The 13516-nt window shown below is 55.6% G+C and overlaps 2 protein-coding genes across 7 annotated transcripts; one reads left to right on the forward strand and one right to left on the reverse strand.

Moving 5' to 3' along the window:
• Window positions 1-35: 35 nt before the first annotated feature.
• Window positions 36-4116, reverse strand: PQBP1 (polyglutamine binding protein 1). 6 transcript variants are annotated; one of them, XM_036115376.2, is made up of 8 exons: window positions 3973-4116; window positions 3674-3707; window positions 3460-3544; window positions 1609-1720; window positions 1228-1340; window positions 746-1030; window positions 454-517; window positions 36-258 (listed from the first exon to the last, which is right to left on the reverse strand). In XM_036115376.2, exons 3-8 carry the CDS (start codon window positions 3524-3526, stop codon window positions 102-104), a joined length of 798 nt encoding a protein of 265 aa, XP_035971269.1. In that variant the 5' UTR covers window positions 3527-3544; window positions 3674-3707; window positions 3973-4116; the 3' UTR covers window positions 36-101. The 6 variants fall into 6 exon arrangements, with proteins under 6 accessions (XP_035971269.1, XP_035971270.1, XP_035971263.1 ...); XM_036115377.2 differs by having other exon boundaries at window positions 3670-3707; XM_036115370.2 differs by lacking the exon at window positions 3674-3707.
• A 74-nt stretch (window positions 4117-4190) lies between these two features.
• TIMM17B (translocase of inner mitochondrial membrane 17B) lies at window positions 4191-7964 on the forward strand. Its single transcript, XM_036115392.2, has 6 exons — window positions 4191-4331; window positions 5197-5296; window positions 6294-6357; window positions 7179-7307; window positions 7401-7511; window positions 7592-7964. The coding sequence occupies exons 1-6, from the start codon at window positions 4306-4308 to the stop codon at window positions 7678-7680; spliced, it is 519 nt and encodes a 172-aa protein (XP_035971285.1). The 5' UTR covers window positions 4191-4305; the 3' UTR covers window positions 7681-7964.
• Window positions 7965-13516: the final 5552 nt, after the last annotated feature.

Below are 13516 nucleotides of genomic sequence, written 5' to 3' on the forward strand. Positions count from 1 at the left end.
AAGCGCATGGGAAGGAAGCACTCAGGCCTCATGGGCACGATCCATCGAAAAGCTTTTATTAAAAACCCCCGGGGGCGGCGGGGGTGGCATGGCGGGGAGGCTCAGTCTTGTTGCTTGGTTCGTGAGGCCTCAGCGTTGGCCCGGAGCACAGCCCCCGGGGACGGGTAGGGGCGCTGCTGGAAGAGGGGCCCCGCTGCTGTCGTGTCTGCGCCCGTCTTGGCCTCATTCCGCTTGGGGAGTCCTGTTGACCATGTGCCCCTGGGGGTGAGACGGAGGTTAGGAAATAGGGGTCAGGGCTTGAGAATATGGGATGTGGTAGGCACTCCCCACTCTCCCCCCTCCCCTCTACTACAACAACTGACACATCGGGGAAAGAGATGGGAGGAAAGGAATGGTCACCGGCACAAGGGAGTCACGAGCAAAGAGAAGGGCTTGTGAGGGGTTCTCATTTACCGGGGTGCATCCGAGTATGAGCTGGGGTCCATGGGGTCTAACTCTTCATCCTTCCGGCTTGCCACTGAGGAAGGAGGTGGCAGAGTGAGGTTTTCGGTAGAGGCACAAGGAGCCCCGATCACCAAGCTCCCCCATCCCAGGAAGAAATGGAGCGCATGTCTGTGTGGCCCGCGGCACCATGCCCCAGGCCGCGGATTCAGGCCATCGCAGGAGCAAAGTGAGGGTCTCCCCCACATGGCACGTGCCCATGGCGCCTCACCTGCCTGAGTCCTGGCCCTGCTGCCCAGCTTACCCTTCTTGCTCTTGGGGTAGGGGGCCAGCTCTTCCCGGCGGTGATGGCGCCGCTCCTTGCTCTCTTCCCGGTCCGACTTGTCGTACCCCCGGTCCCGGTCCCGATCCCTGTCCCGCTCTCTCTCTCTGTCCACTTTGTCATAACCACGCTCTCGGTCTCGGTCCGACTTCTCGTGGCCCCGGTCCGACTTCTCGTGGCCTCGGTCCGACTTCTCGTGGCCCCGGTCCGACTTCTCGTGGCCCCGGTCCGACTTCTCGTGGCCCCGGTCCGACTTCTCCTCAGCATCTGGGGACACAAAAGCCTTGAAGTGACCTTCCTCCTCCCATCTCAGGCCCCCAGCAGCCTCTGCCTTCAACAACCCCCCTTGCCTGGGGTTGGGCCTGCCTATCTCACCTGCCCCTTCCCCGACCCACTATCATTTATCTGACCCCTCTCTGAGAACTGCAGAACCACTTGAGGCGCCCTCCAATCTGCCGGCTCACCTGCATTACTGGTCCTGAGCTTCTTGGCCGATTTGGTAACGACGGAGTTGGGGTCGTGTGGGGAGAGCCAGGACACGAGGTCTGTGTCCACATTCCAGTAGTAAGGGAGCCCGCTGCGGGGCAGTGGGAGGGAAGGAGGGAGGGGGAGAGAGGAGGGGGGAAGGGGGGGAAGGAGGGAGGGAAGGAGTGTCAGCTAAGATGTCCTCTCCTTATAGCCTCAACTCCTGTCTCCCCAATCTCTACTATACCTGCCCCATGTCAGGAGCCCGGAGGGAGGACCCCCAGACCTCTTCCCTATGTTCCCCATTTACCCCAAGGCCAGGGACAGCACAGGAAAAGTGAAGTCAGACGTCAGCTCCCCCCCCAGTTCCCCAGGCTCACCAGGAAGGGTCAAACACCTTGTACCAGCTTGGTGGCAGGCCCTCCAACCGGGTGGCCTCATAGTCTACAGGGTCATCATCGTAGTCCTCAGCAATGATCTCTTCCTCTGGTTCTGGCAGAATAGCGGGGTGGAGAAAAGCAGTAAGGACCAGAGGGATTCTCATCCTATGGTCAGAGCCTGGAGAGACACTCAAATTCACATGGACCACGTGTGTGTGGGGGAGCGGGGGAGTGCATCAGGTCTCACCTGCTGTGGCAAATATCACATTCCAAATCCAAGTGTCTGAGCATCAGGGGATTTGCCAAAAAATGTACCTAAATCTCTTCTGTTTCTGGGTTTGGGTAAGATTTGAGCTTTGATACTATTACCCCGACCTGTCTGATTTCAGAATTTAGACAAGGATTCATCAAAACAAGTGTTGCCTCCAGTTCCTGCATTCAGGAAGCATGCAACACCATGCTATCCAAATCTATTTGGATAAAAGGAGTTTGAACAGTAAGGGGTTGTTCTGAAAATACATCCAAATCTATTCAGCTCCCAAGCTTGGCAAATCCGGGGTTTCTGATTCTGTCTATTGAGTAGCAAGTCTGGATGGCAAGGGATATATCCAAACACTGCTCTGAATCCATTCAGGTCCTAGGCCTGACACATAGCAGGCCTGCAGCAGCTGCCAGTGACTATCGGTAAAATAAAAGAGGCGTATGTTGTCAGCTTGGTACATGACCCTCAGTAGGCCTACCACAGATTTCAGCTGTGGATAGAAGTAACAATGAAACGTATATGTCAGCAACAGCATACTGCCTGTCACACAATAGGCCCAAAGTAGATGTGAGCTATAATCATCAGTATTGTTAGTAACATGTATATTCCATCAGCACAGGGCCCAGTACTCAATAGGCTTAAAATAAATTATCAGTGATCATTATCAGTATTATTAACCACCAGATCTATGCGTGGCACAGAGTAGCTTGTAACAGATGGCATTTATCAATGAGGTGAAAATAAGCTGTACTTTCCAGTGCCTCGCACACTGTAGCCCAAAAGAGATGCAAAAAAAAAAAAAAAAAAAAAGATGCCACTTACTGACAATGAGGTGTAAATATGAGCAGGAGCAGCCCAGTAGGCATAAATGACAGATCCTTTCATTATCTTCTACCGTTAGCCATGATGTGTATGCCAAGCACTCAGGCCCAAAATACATGTCAGCTACTGATACGGTGAACAATAAGGTATAGATCACTAGCATCATGCCTGGCACCACAGTCGGTCTAAAATAATGTAATCACGGGCACCTGGGTGGCTCAGTCATTAAGCGTCTGCCTTCGGCTCAGGTCATGATCCCAGGGTCCTGGGATTGAGCCCCACATCAGGCTCCCTGTTGGGCAGGAAGCCTGCTTCTCCCTCTCCCACTCCTCCTGCTTGTGTTCCTGCTCTCGCTATCTCTCTCTCTCTGTCAAATATATAAATAAAATTTTTTTTTAAAAATGTAATCACTAGGGTAAATAACAAAGTATCAGCATCCTACTACTGTCTAGGGAAGATATAAGCTGTCTTTACCGTAGGATACTTCGTAATCGCTTACACGGATTGTTAGATGGATTGCACGTGGCATACAATAGGCCCCCCAAAAAAGGCATTAGCTGTCAATATTAAGCACGAAATATGTATTCCCCACCCCCACCCCCGCCCGCAGTAGGAATGGATGTCAGGAAGCCATATTGCTAACAATGTCCGCCACCCCACTGATTGGTGCGCAATAGGCCCATGCTAGGTATCGAGTGGCGGTATCAACAACAAAGTGCCTGCCAAGGCTGGCACATGGTAGGCCCATCTGCTTTTAGCTCGCTCACCGGGCTCCAGATGTTTGAGGATGCCTCTCTTGGCCAAGCGGGTCTGCAGCGCAACAGGCAACGGCATAGTGGATAGCAGACAGACCTAGGGACGGACGGATTGACAGGCACACGCACACACAAAAAAAACAGCTCAAATGAGGATTCAAATCCCGATCCTAAAAATCAAGCGCCTCCTCCCAGCATATACTCATCTGGACCCCCACTTACCCACCTGCACCAACAGCTGGCTGGACGGAACCGACGCGCTAAAAGGTGGAAGATAGGTGCAATGCCACCCAAACTCCCACCAACCCCCGCCTCGAGGCTGGGTGTTCCAGGACCCAGTTCCCCTCCCGGGCCCAGGCTCCGCCCACCGCCGAAGGGGCCAAGCTCAGTTCCCCCGCGCCCAGGAATGGGCTCACCCTACGTCCCCCAAAGACTGCCGGGTGGGAGGAACCAAAGCGTTGGGACGGGGGGAGCAGAGTGCAGCACCTCCTCCAGCTGCAAAAAATGCACCCACCCCGACATTACCAATGCAATCACGCGAGTAGTGGAAGGCTGTCAGACCGGCCGCCCCTCTCTTGTCGCGGCTAGGATCACCAGCACCACACGACTGCCCTCTCCCAAAGCACAGAATGAGGTCCTCCCTCCCCGAGGCTTGAAGGAACTGGGCCGGCACTCAGGCTGCGGTACAGATGACGCAAACCTGGGGGGCCAATGAGAGCGTGGCCCTGGCCTGACGAGCGCCAAGCGACCCAATCGCAGGCCTGGAATGGGTGGAGCGCTCGGGCGCCTCTGTGCGTTTACGGCGGGGGCGTGGCCCGGCCGAGGTTTAGCCAGACTGCGCGGCCGGACGCCGGCGCCATGGAGGAGTACGCTCGGGAGCCTTGGTACGGCGATGGGCACAGGCCCCGGGACTGTTGCTGCGGCGCCACGGCCAGCTGTGGGAGGCGGGCGGGGGAGGCGCCGGCCACACCGCGCCACGTCCCAGACTCGGGAGACCCTTAAACATGTGGTCTCCTTCCGTTCCCCTCCGCTTCGTTCCTCCCACTCGGGCTCCGTTAAGAGGGGCCGCAGCCGTGTGCCTGGAGACGGTGCGGTGCCGGACCAACCGCTCCCAAGTGTCCCCGGACTCCGTTATCTCCTCAGTTCCTTTTTGATAACGAAAAGAGACACGCTGGTCGAATCCATTCCAGCCCGGGGGGGGGGTGGTGGCGGTTGTCGAACGGAAATCCCCACGCGTGGCTTTCCCGAGGTCGCTTTAGCGAATGGGGGCGGGGCCTGGGTGAGCCTATTGCGGACGAGCCGGATCCTCCCCCTCCGTCTGCTCTTGGTTTTTCCCAGTTGGGGCGGGTTGAAAAAGAGGGACGAGGGCGGGGTTTGGTCGGACGTGCTCATTGTCGGAGACGGGGGTGCGACGCCGTCCTGCTTTAATAACAGTACTAGCAAATTGACGCTTCCACAGCGCTGATCCAAACGTGCCCACTCCGCGTGTATCAGTTGACTGAATCTTTGGTAGTAGGAAAGCAGTTGGCTGATTCCTTGGTTGGCTGCGAGGGGAGGGGCGGACAGGGCCAAGACTAATGTTTTTCCCCTTTTGCACCATTTCTTGCTGAAATGAGGGGGGAAATAATATTATCTGAAGTGCTGCTTCCCATTCGAGTGACTTGCCTTCTCCCAGTTGGAAGGAGTCCATGCAACATGGGAGGGGGAAGAGGGGCTCACTTAACCCCGCCCTCCCCTTCCGGCTTGCAGCCCATGGCGAATTGTGGACGATTGCGGAGGAGCCTTCACTATGGGTGTCATCGGCGGTGGAGTCTTCCAGGCCATCAAGGGCTTCCGCAACGCCCCTGTCGTGAGTCGTGGTCGTCCCTGGGTGGTGCGGGGGTCCTGCCCTGCCCACACGGGATACTTCGCTGAAAACTGCTTGGAGCTGCCATGACTTACTCATTCTGGTGCCTGCTAGCCTACTATGTGCCAGGCCTGGCTCCAGGATCTGTGGTTTGGGAAGAACTGCAAATATGGCCCTGTGTCCCTCGCCCCCACCACCCAACTGGGGCTCCTCTGTGGAAATGCCGTGCTGTCAAAACGATCCCAAATCCTCAATGTATGTGCAAAGCCAGAGAGATTTTCCCCAGAGGCAGATTACCTGGATACAGGGAAGTGACAGGAGTTTAACTGGCAGAAGGAGGACAGCCTTAAAGTTAAGAAAATGCTTTTAATGTAACCTAATCAATTCTCTCTCTTTCTCTGCCCACCCTCTTCCAAGATCTTATCAAACATCATGGCTTTAAATGCCATCCATTTGCCAAAGTCTCTGCAATTTATATATCTAGTTCTGTCCCTCCCCTCAACTCCTGGAACTCATTCCTAGATCTTTGCCCAGATTTCCTGTTCCCATCCTCAAGGTCTCAGCACAACCCCCCCCCCTTTAGAGTCCTTTCCTGATCCCTCAGTCATTATCATGTCTCTTGATCCCATTTCCTCCAGGGTGTGTATTGCTGTGTGAAGCTATCTTGTAGATCTGTACCTCTGCTGGGGATCTGTCTCTCCCACTGTAACGTGAGCTCTGAGAGAGCGGGGGCTAGGTCTGTCTCAGTCACCATCCCTGCATTACAGCATGGTGCCTGGTGCTTAGGTGCTAGTGATCACTGAATGAATGAGAACTTCTCAACCCACGGCTGAGAACACCCATGTGAGGGTGCTCCCCAGCCTCCGAGTTCTCAGCCCCTGCTCCCCATCTCTACTCCTGATACCCCTGACCTGTCGTGTTCCCTCTCTTAAAAGCTAGAAACCCTGCGTGCCAGGGCCCTCATCCCTGTTCTGACTCCCTACCTCCTCACTTTTCCCAGGGAATTCGGCACCGGCTGAGAGGGAGTGCCAACGCTGTGAGGATCCGAGCCCCCCAGATTGGAGGTGAGAGGCTTGGAGAGACCTAGGAGCTGGGATGCAGAGTTGGGGGTGGTCGCTCCTGTGGTTCTAGACTGCAAATTGGGGTCCACATTCCAGCCCCAGCTCTGCCTGTGACTTCCAGGACAGTAATGTTTCCCAATAATTTAATATGGAGGGGCAGGAATGTGGATTCCGGAGCTTAAATCTAGGTCCCGGATCTTCCCTGATGCGTGACTTTGGGTTCGTGGCTTCACCTCTCCGAACCTCATCGGTAACGTGGGGATGGTGATAGCAAGAACCACCTAAATTGTTTTGTAAGTTATGTCATTTACATTTACGTCATTTACAGAGAACTTACTAAGTGCTGGTTGCTCTGCTAAGCACTTTAATAATAAGAACGAATTTAAGACTTCAGAATCAGTGCCTAGAACGGGTCCTGGCGCACAGCAAGGCCTCAAGAATCACTTTAACTATCCTAGTGTTAACTGGCTTTCATAGCCTGTTTTCATCTCCCTTAAACCAAGATTGGAATTCCAACTCGGTGTGATGGTTAGGAAGATCAAAGTTGCTCTGTTCAAAGCCACACCAAGATAAATCTGCTTGTAAACACTTGTCAAACCCCTACAAAGGTGGGGGAATGCCGGCGGCAATGAGAGATCGCTTGACAAAGGAGCAGCCTCGGGCAGACGGGGAATATCCCCTAGGAGTTTACTCTCTGCCTTTGTGTCCGGCTTTTTCTCCCCACTCATTGCCAGAGCATTCAGGCCTTGGAAGTCCGCAGACACTGAGCTGTGGATTTGGGGGGATTCCTCAGGAACACTGATTCGGCCTCGGTCTCCCTCCAGGTAGCTTCGCGGTGTGGGGGGGCCTGTTCTCCACCATCGACTGCGGCCTGGTGCGCGTGCGGGGCAAAGAAGATCCTTGGAACTCCATCACCAGCGGAGCATTGACCGGGGCCGTGCTGGCGGCCCGCAGTGAGTGCCCCAGCCCCTGGCCCCCAGCCCCAGCCCCTTCCGCCCTGTTCTGCCTGCCCTCACCTCTTTCTCCCTGCCTCTTCACTCTCCCAGGTGGCCCATTGGCCATGGTGGGCTCGGCAATGATGGGGGGTATCCTCCTGGCCCTCATAGAGGGTGTTGGCATCCTCCTTACTCGCTACACCGCCCAGCAGTTCCGCAATGGTGAGTATCTGGCAGACGCTGCTCAGGGAGAGGTGCAAAATGCGTTGCCCCTCACCCTTACCTGATTCTTTCCTCTCCAGCACCCCCGTTCCTGGAGGACCCCAGCCAGCTGCCCCCTAAGGAGGGTACCTCAGCCCCAGGCTATCCCAGCTATCAGCAGTACCACTGAGGAAGTGACTGCCTAGCATCACCACCGTGGGAGCTCCTCCTCCGTTCCCTCCCCGATGATCTACCTCGAAGGGAGGGCTGGCTCCCAGTTGGCCCTGGGACCCTCCAGAGAGGGCCTCTACTCTGCTCCCTTGTCCCAGGGTGGGGGGTGGGGCACCCCAGCTGCCCTGATGGATGGGTCCCCTTCTCAGGGCACCCCAACCCCAAGTTCATATGTAACAAGTTCTCACCCCAGCCCCTTTTCCTGGCGCCCTGATGAGTATTTAAAGCCAGTTTTGAAATGCCTGTGTTTGTACTCCTTGAGCCATGCGTGTTGGGAGCCCCTCCTTAGGACAAGGGGCAGAGCCCTCTTCAGGGACTCAGAAGCCCTAGAACTTGGAGTCCCATAGAGAGTGGGCTCTAGTAAATGTCTGTGGGATGAATGAGCAGGAGGGGGAATGAATCAAGATGTGAATAAGTACATGAATAAGGGTGTGTGGGGGCCAAGTGATGACTCGTAGGCAGACAGAAGAACAGGCTTGGGAAAGAAGTGAGTGAACAGAAGGATTACTGGGGTGGGGAAGGGGAGTAGTTCTGCACCTTGCATCCCTGAGCCCTCCCGCCCGTGCCCCCATTGCCAAGGCTGGGAAATCTGATCTCACAGTCAATTCTGGCTCTCTGGATCCCAGTCACCCCATTTGTGAATGTGATCTCCCTCTGTGCTTCCCCATGGACCTGGGATGGAAGTAGGGGTCAGAAGGATCCAGCTTGCTTTTTTTAAAGATTTTATTTATTTGACAGAGAGACAGCGAGAGAGGGAACACAAGCAGGGGGAGTGGGAGAGGGAGAAGCAGGTTTCCCGCAGAGCATTCCCCGATGCGGGGCTCGATCCCAGGACCCCGGGATCATGACCTGAACTGAGGGCAGACGCCTAACGACTGAGCCCCCCAGGCGCCCCGAAGGATCCGGCTTTCTTGAGGAAGCTGCCCTGTGTCAGTGTCCTGCACCACAGAGCTACTTCTCCACTGATGCTCGGTGTTGCAGTTGTTTAAGAGCAACCATAAAATAACCAGAAAAGAGTTTTCGTATTGGGGTGGGGGCATTATGAGAAAGAGATTTTTCTGGAGGGACATTGGCCGCAAACGCTGTCTCTTCCATGCAAACCCCTACATGCGTGGGGCCAACACTGTCACCACTGGGGTGCAGATGGCCTCACGGGGACCTAAGAACTGTCTCTTCTAGTGCAAGCCGTTACAAAGAGGTGATGTCCTTAGACAAAATTGCTTCCTGCGGGTAAAAATACAGAGCCCCTGACCTCCCAACGGCCTGGGTACCCCCGTAGTAGCAGGACTGCGACACGGCCCGCTTGTGCGCCTTGGTGCCAGGCGGTTGGCAGCCGCCAGACTGGAGATTCAGGGAAGCAAGGTGGGGGAGGCCTGCCAGCACTGTGAGCACAGCCCTCGCAGGGCCCGGGCGCCGGCCTCGAGCTCCGAGCTCCAGGGGCACATTGGTTTAGGACCCAGGGTCTTCCAGGCTGTGATCCTTTCTGGGCCGCTTCTGGGCAAGACCCCTTCTTCACCGCCAGGCCCCATTCCCCCAGCGCCCCCCGCGCCCCGCGTATCTTCAGACCCCATCCTGCCCCTATCAAACACTGCCCCGCTAGCTGCTCCCAGCCTTTCCCATCCGCCAGTCCGCAGGCCCCACTCACGCGGCTGTGGTGTCCACAGACTATCGGCAGGCCCCCTCCTGTCTTTCTTCCCTGTCCTCTAAGGATCCCGCAGGCCCCTACCTCCTTTACGTACCAACTGTGGCTCCTCTGAGGCCACATCCCTGCTGTAGCTCCCCGGTCCCCTCCAGAGGGGCTGGGCTCCTACAGGCCCCTTCCAGCTGCAGCTCTCCGGCCCTCCCCAGCCTCTAGCCCGAACCTCTGCCCGGCTTCAGGCCCCGCTCCCTCCCGCCCATGCAGGTGCACCCGAACACGCGGGCCCTCCGCCCTCCTCTCGCGCCCCCGGGACCCCGTTCACTGTCTCCGGTCCCGGGAGGCCGCGGGACGCGCGGGGGCCTCGGCGCCGTTCCTGGCAACCTTCAGGCCCTTCTGCTCTGGCTCCTCGGGCCGCTGGCTGGGGGAGCGGGGCGGGGGCCGGGGCCGGGGTGAATAGCGGGGGACCCGGCGCAGCAACCGACGCTCGGGTCTTCGGGAGAGAGGTGTCGGGCCTCCTTGGAGCGCCTGGCGTCCGCGGAGCCCCTGGGCTCCTAGCTGGGCCTGGGGAGCCCGGGTTGCCCAGGTCCTCGGAGCTGGAGCCCGGGCAACGGAGGAGTGGTCAGGTCGGGTCTGCGCCCGCAGGCAGCTTCTCTTTGCCCAAGAAGGAAATGCGGGGTCAGACCCCAGGCAGTTTCCATTGGGAGGGCCTGCGGAGACCGGGAGCAGGCGCGAGTGAGACAGAAACGGAGACGGAGACATAGAAGCCGAGGGACATACCAGAAAGGGGATGGAGACTAGGAAAACGGGAGGCAGAGAGAGACACACGAGAGATTTATGAAGAGACAGAAACAAGAAGCTGGGTGAGGGTCAGAGATGCAGGTGGGGGGGCGCCTGGGGGGCTCAGTCGTTAAGCGTCTGCCTTGGGCTCAGGTCATCACCTCAGGGTCCTGGGATCGAGCCCCACATCGGGTTCCCTGCTCAGCGGCGAGTTTGCTTCTCCCTCTCCCACTCCCCGTGCTTGTGTTCCCTCTCTCGCTGTCTCTCTCTGTCAAATACATAAATAAAATCTTTTTAAAAAGAGAGAGTTAGGGCGCCTGGGAGGCTCAGATGGTTAAGCATCTGCCTTCGGCACAGGTCATGATCCCAGGATCCTGGGATCCAGTCCCGCGTTGGGCTCCCTCCTCGGCGGGGAGCCTGCTTCTCCCTCTCCCGCTCCCCCTGCTCGTGCTATCTCTCTGTGTCAAATAAATAAATAAAATCTTAAAAAAGAGAGAGAGATAAAAATGCGGGTGGGACCTGGGAAGACCCTCAGCATCAGACGGAGGCAAACACAGGGAGGAAGGCCAGGCCCCATAGTAGTAGTGAGCTGGGCTGAAGGGCCAGGCTGACAGAGGCCTAGCAGGCTGCCCCTCCCTTACCTCTGGCTGAGGGGCCTCAGAGAAACGGAGAGGAGTCCAACCTGCATCCTTTCTCCCTCTGGCTCTCTCTCTCTCTCATCTCTGATTTAATCCCATCTGCTTCCCACAAGGATTTCATGCCTCTCCCTCGGGTTCTTCCTTCCCGTCTTCTTCCCCGCTTCGCCCACCCCCCACCCCCTGAGGCCCAAGTTGGCCTCCGTCTGTCTTGATCTGTCTCTCAGCCCTCCTTCCCCATTTCTCTACTTCAGTCTCCCTGGCTTGTGGCCATCCACCAGTGTGCGTGGGGCAGGTGGGTGGGGGAAGTAGCTGCTGAACAAGGTTAGTGAGATGGAAAGAATCAGGGAAGTACAACGGGGGCCAGCCCCGGCAGTGAGGTGGAGAATCACTGCCTCAGGCAGAGACCCTGAGAGGCTGGGGGGAGAGACATGGGGAAATTAGACACCGAGAGAGAATAGAAAGAATTGGGACAGAGCCCAAGAGAGGGACCAAGACAAAGCGAAGCCAGAGTTTATGGAGATATCAAAGGAGAGACAGAGATGCAGAGAAAGAGATAGCAAGAAAGAAAAAAAAAACAGTAGGAAAGTGAAAAAGATGGGAAAAGAGAAAATGTAAGAAGGGAGATAGACAAAGATTGGGAGAGTCAGACATCCAGTGGGGGTGAGGGAGAGAAAGGGGCAGAGAGAATCAGAACAAAACAAAGAAGTGAGAGGAAGAAAGAGAGCAGAGAGAGGGAGAGAGAAAGCAAGAGAGACATGAGAGCTGGACACATATACCCCCTTCCCCTGCGTCTGGGGGTTGCTGGTCTGAGTGTTCTTATTTCTTTTGTTTTCTTAGTGGCAGCTGGAGAACAGGGCCTGACCGGGTGGGCAGCTCCGCCAGCCCCAGCCCCAGCACCCCAGGTCATCGAAATGGGTGGGAGGAGGGCAGCCTCCCCTGGGGGTACGCTTTTTGAGAGCAATGCTCTGCTGTTGCGGAGGATGGCGTCAAGGAGCCCATTTGGGGCCAGCCTCTGCCGCCGGCCCACGGGAGCCATCCCTGGGGAACCTGCCGTGTCACCAGAAGGCCCACAAGCATGTGGAAGAGGAAGGATGTGCCAGTGATCCCTTCTGAGGGGACGAGGAACCTTCCTTTTGTTACCTTCCTCATACATAAGAGGAAACGGAAGGCACCAACAGGTAAAGCAGCCCGTCCACAGCTATGCTGCCCGAAAGTGGCAAAGCCGGCATCTCTACCCTTATTTATAGCGCGTGGGGTTGGACAGATGTGTCTTGCCCCATAATTTCCAATGTAATCAGCATTACAGGTGCCCCTTGAAGGTTTTAACAGGCCAAGGCAACAATTTCCGAGCCCCCTTTGTTAAAGTAATAACGAAGGACTCGAGGACTGACTTCATGGAGAGCAGGTTGGCAGCAATCTTGGGCATTCACACAGGCATCTTGTGAGAGGATCATGTGCATTCAGGTTAAGAACCTTCATCAGAGGGGCGCCTGGGTGGCTCAGTCGTTAAGCGTCTGCCTTCAGCTCGGGTCATGATCCCAGGGTCCTGGGATCGAGCCCTGCATCGGGCTCCCTGCTCTGTGGGGAGCCTGCTTCTCTCTCTCCCACTCCCCCTGCTTGTGTTCCTGCTCTCGCTGTGTCTCTCTCTGTCAAATAAATAAATAAAAATCTTTAAAAAAAAAAAAACCTTCATCAGATCAGACCCTTCTTTTTTTTTTTTTTTTTTAAAGATTTTATTTATTTGACAGAGAGAGATAGTGAGAGCAGGAACACAAGCAGGGGGAGTGGGAGAGGGAGAAGCAGGCTTCTTGCTGAGCAGGGAGCCCGATGTGGGACTCGATCCTGGGACCCCGGGATCATGACCTGAGCCGAAGGCAGACGCTTAACGACTGAGCCACTCAGGCGCCCAGATCGGACCCTTCTAACGTACGCTTTTTTGTATGTATATCTCACTGAAGAGTTAAATACGAACTAGAACCACATGTATCAACATCGATCATTCTTGAGCCTGCAGTATGGCACAGAAGAAGGATCGAGCCTGCAGTATGGCACAGAAGAAGGAAAGCCGAAGACTGCTGTGCAGAGTACCGTATTTGTAGTAAACACATGCAAACAATATACGCACCTCATGGATCCCTAATTACATAATGAAAGAATAAAAAGATGCAAGGGAATGGTCAATAATAATTTCAGTATTGCATTTCCGTCAGAGGACGAAGGGAGGATAGAATGGAGTAGAGGGGCGCCTGGGTGGCTCAGTCGGTTGAGTGTCTGCCTTTGGCTCGGGTCTTGATCCGGGGTTCCAGGATCGAGCCCCGTGGCCGGCTCCCTGCTCAGCGGGGAGTCTGCTTCTCCCTCTTCTGCTCCTACCCCCAGCTTGTGCTCTCTCTCGCACTCTGCTCTCTCTCTCAAATGAATAAATAAAAATTAAAAAAAAAAAAAAGAATGGAGTAGAGGAAGCTAACCTAGTAGGTTTCAGCTGGAGCTGAAATATTTTGTTTCTTTTTTTTAAAGATTTGATTTATTTATAAGAGAGTGAGCACATGCACACATGGGTGGGGGGGAGGGGCAGAGGGAGAGGGAGAAGCAGGCTCCCTGCTGAGCAAGGAGCCCAACGTGAGGCTCGATCCCAGGACCCCAGGATCATGACCTGAGCGGAAGGCAGACGCTTAACCGACTGAGCCACCATGGCGCCCTGAAATATTTCGTTTCTTTTTTTTTTTTTTAAGATTTTATTTATT

This window comes from Halichoerus grypus, chromosome X (assembly GCF_964656455.1).
Source record: "Halichoerus grypus chromosome X, mHalGry1.hap1.1, whole genome shotgun sequence".
Classification (NCBI taxonomy): domain Eukaryota; kingdom Metazoa; phylum Chordata; class Mammalia; order Carnivora; family Phocidae; genus Halichoerus; species Halichoerus grypus.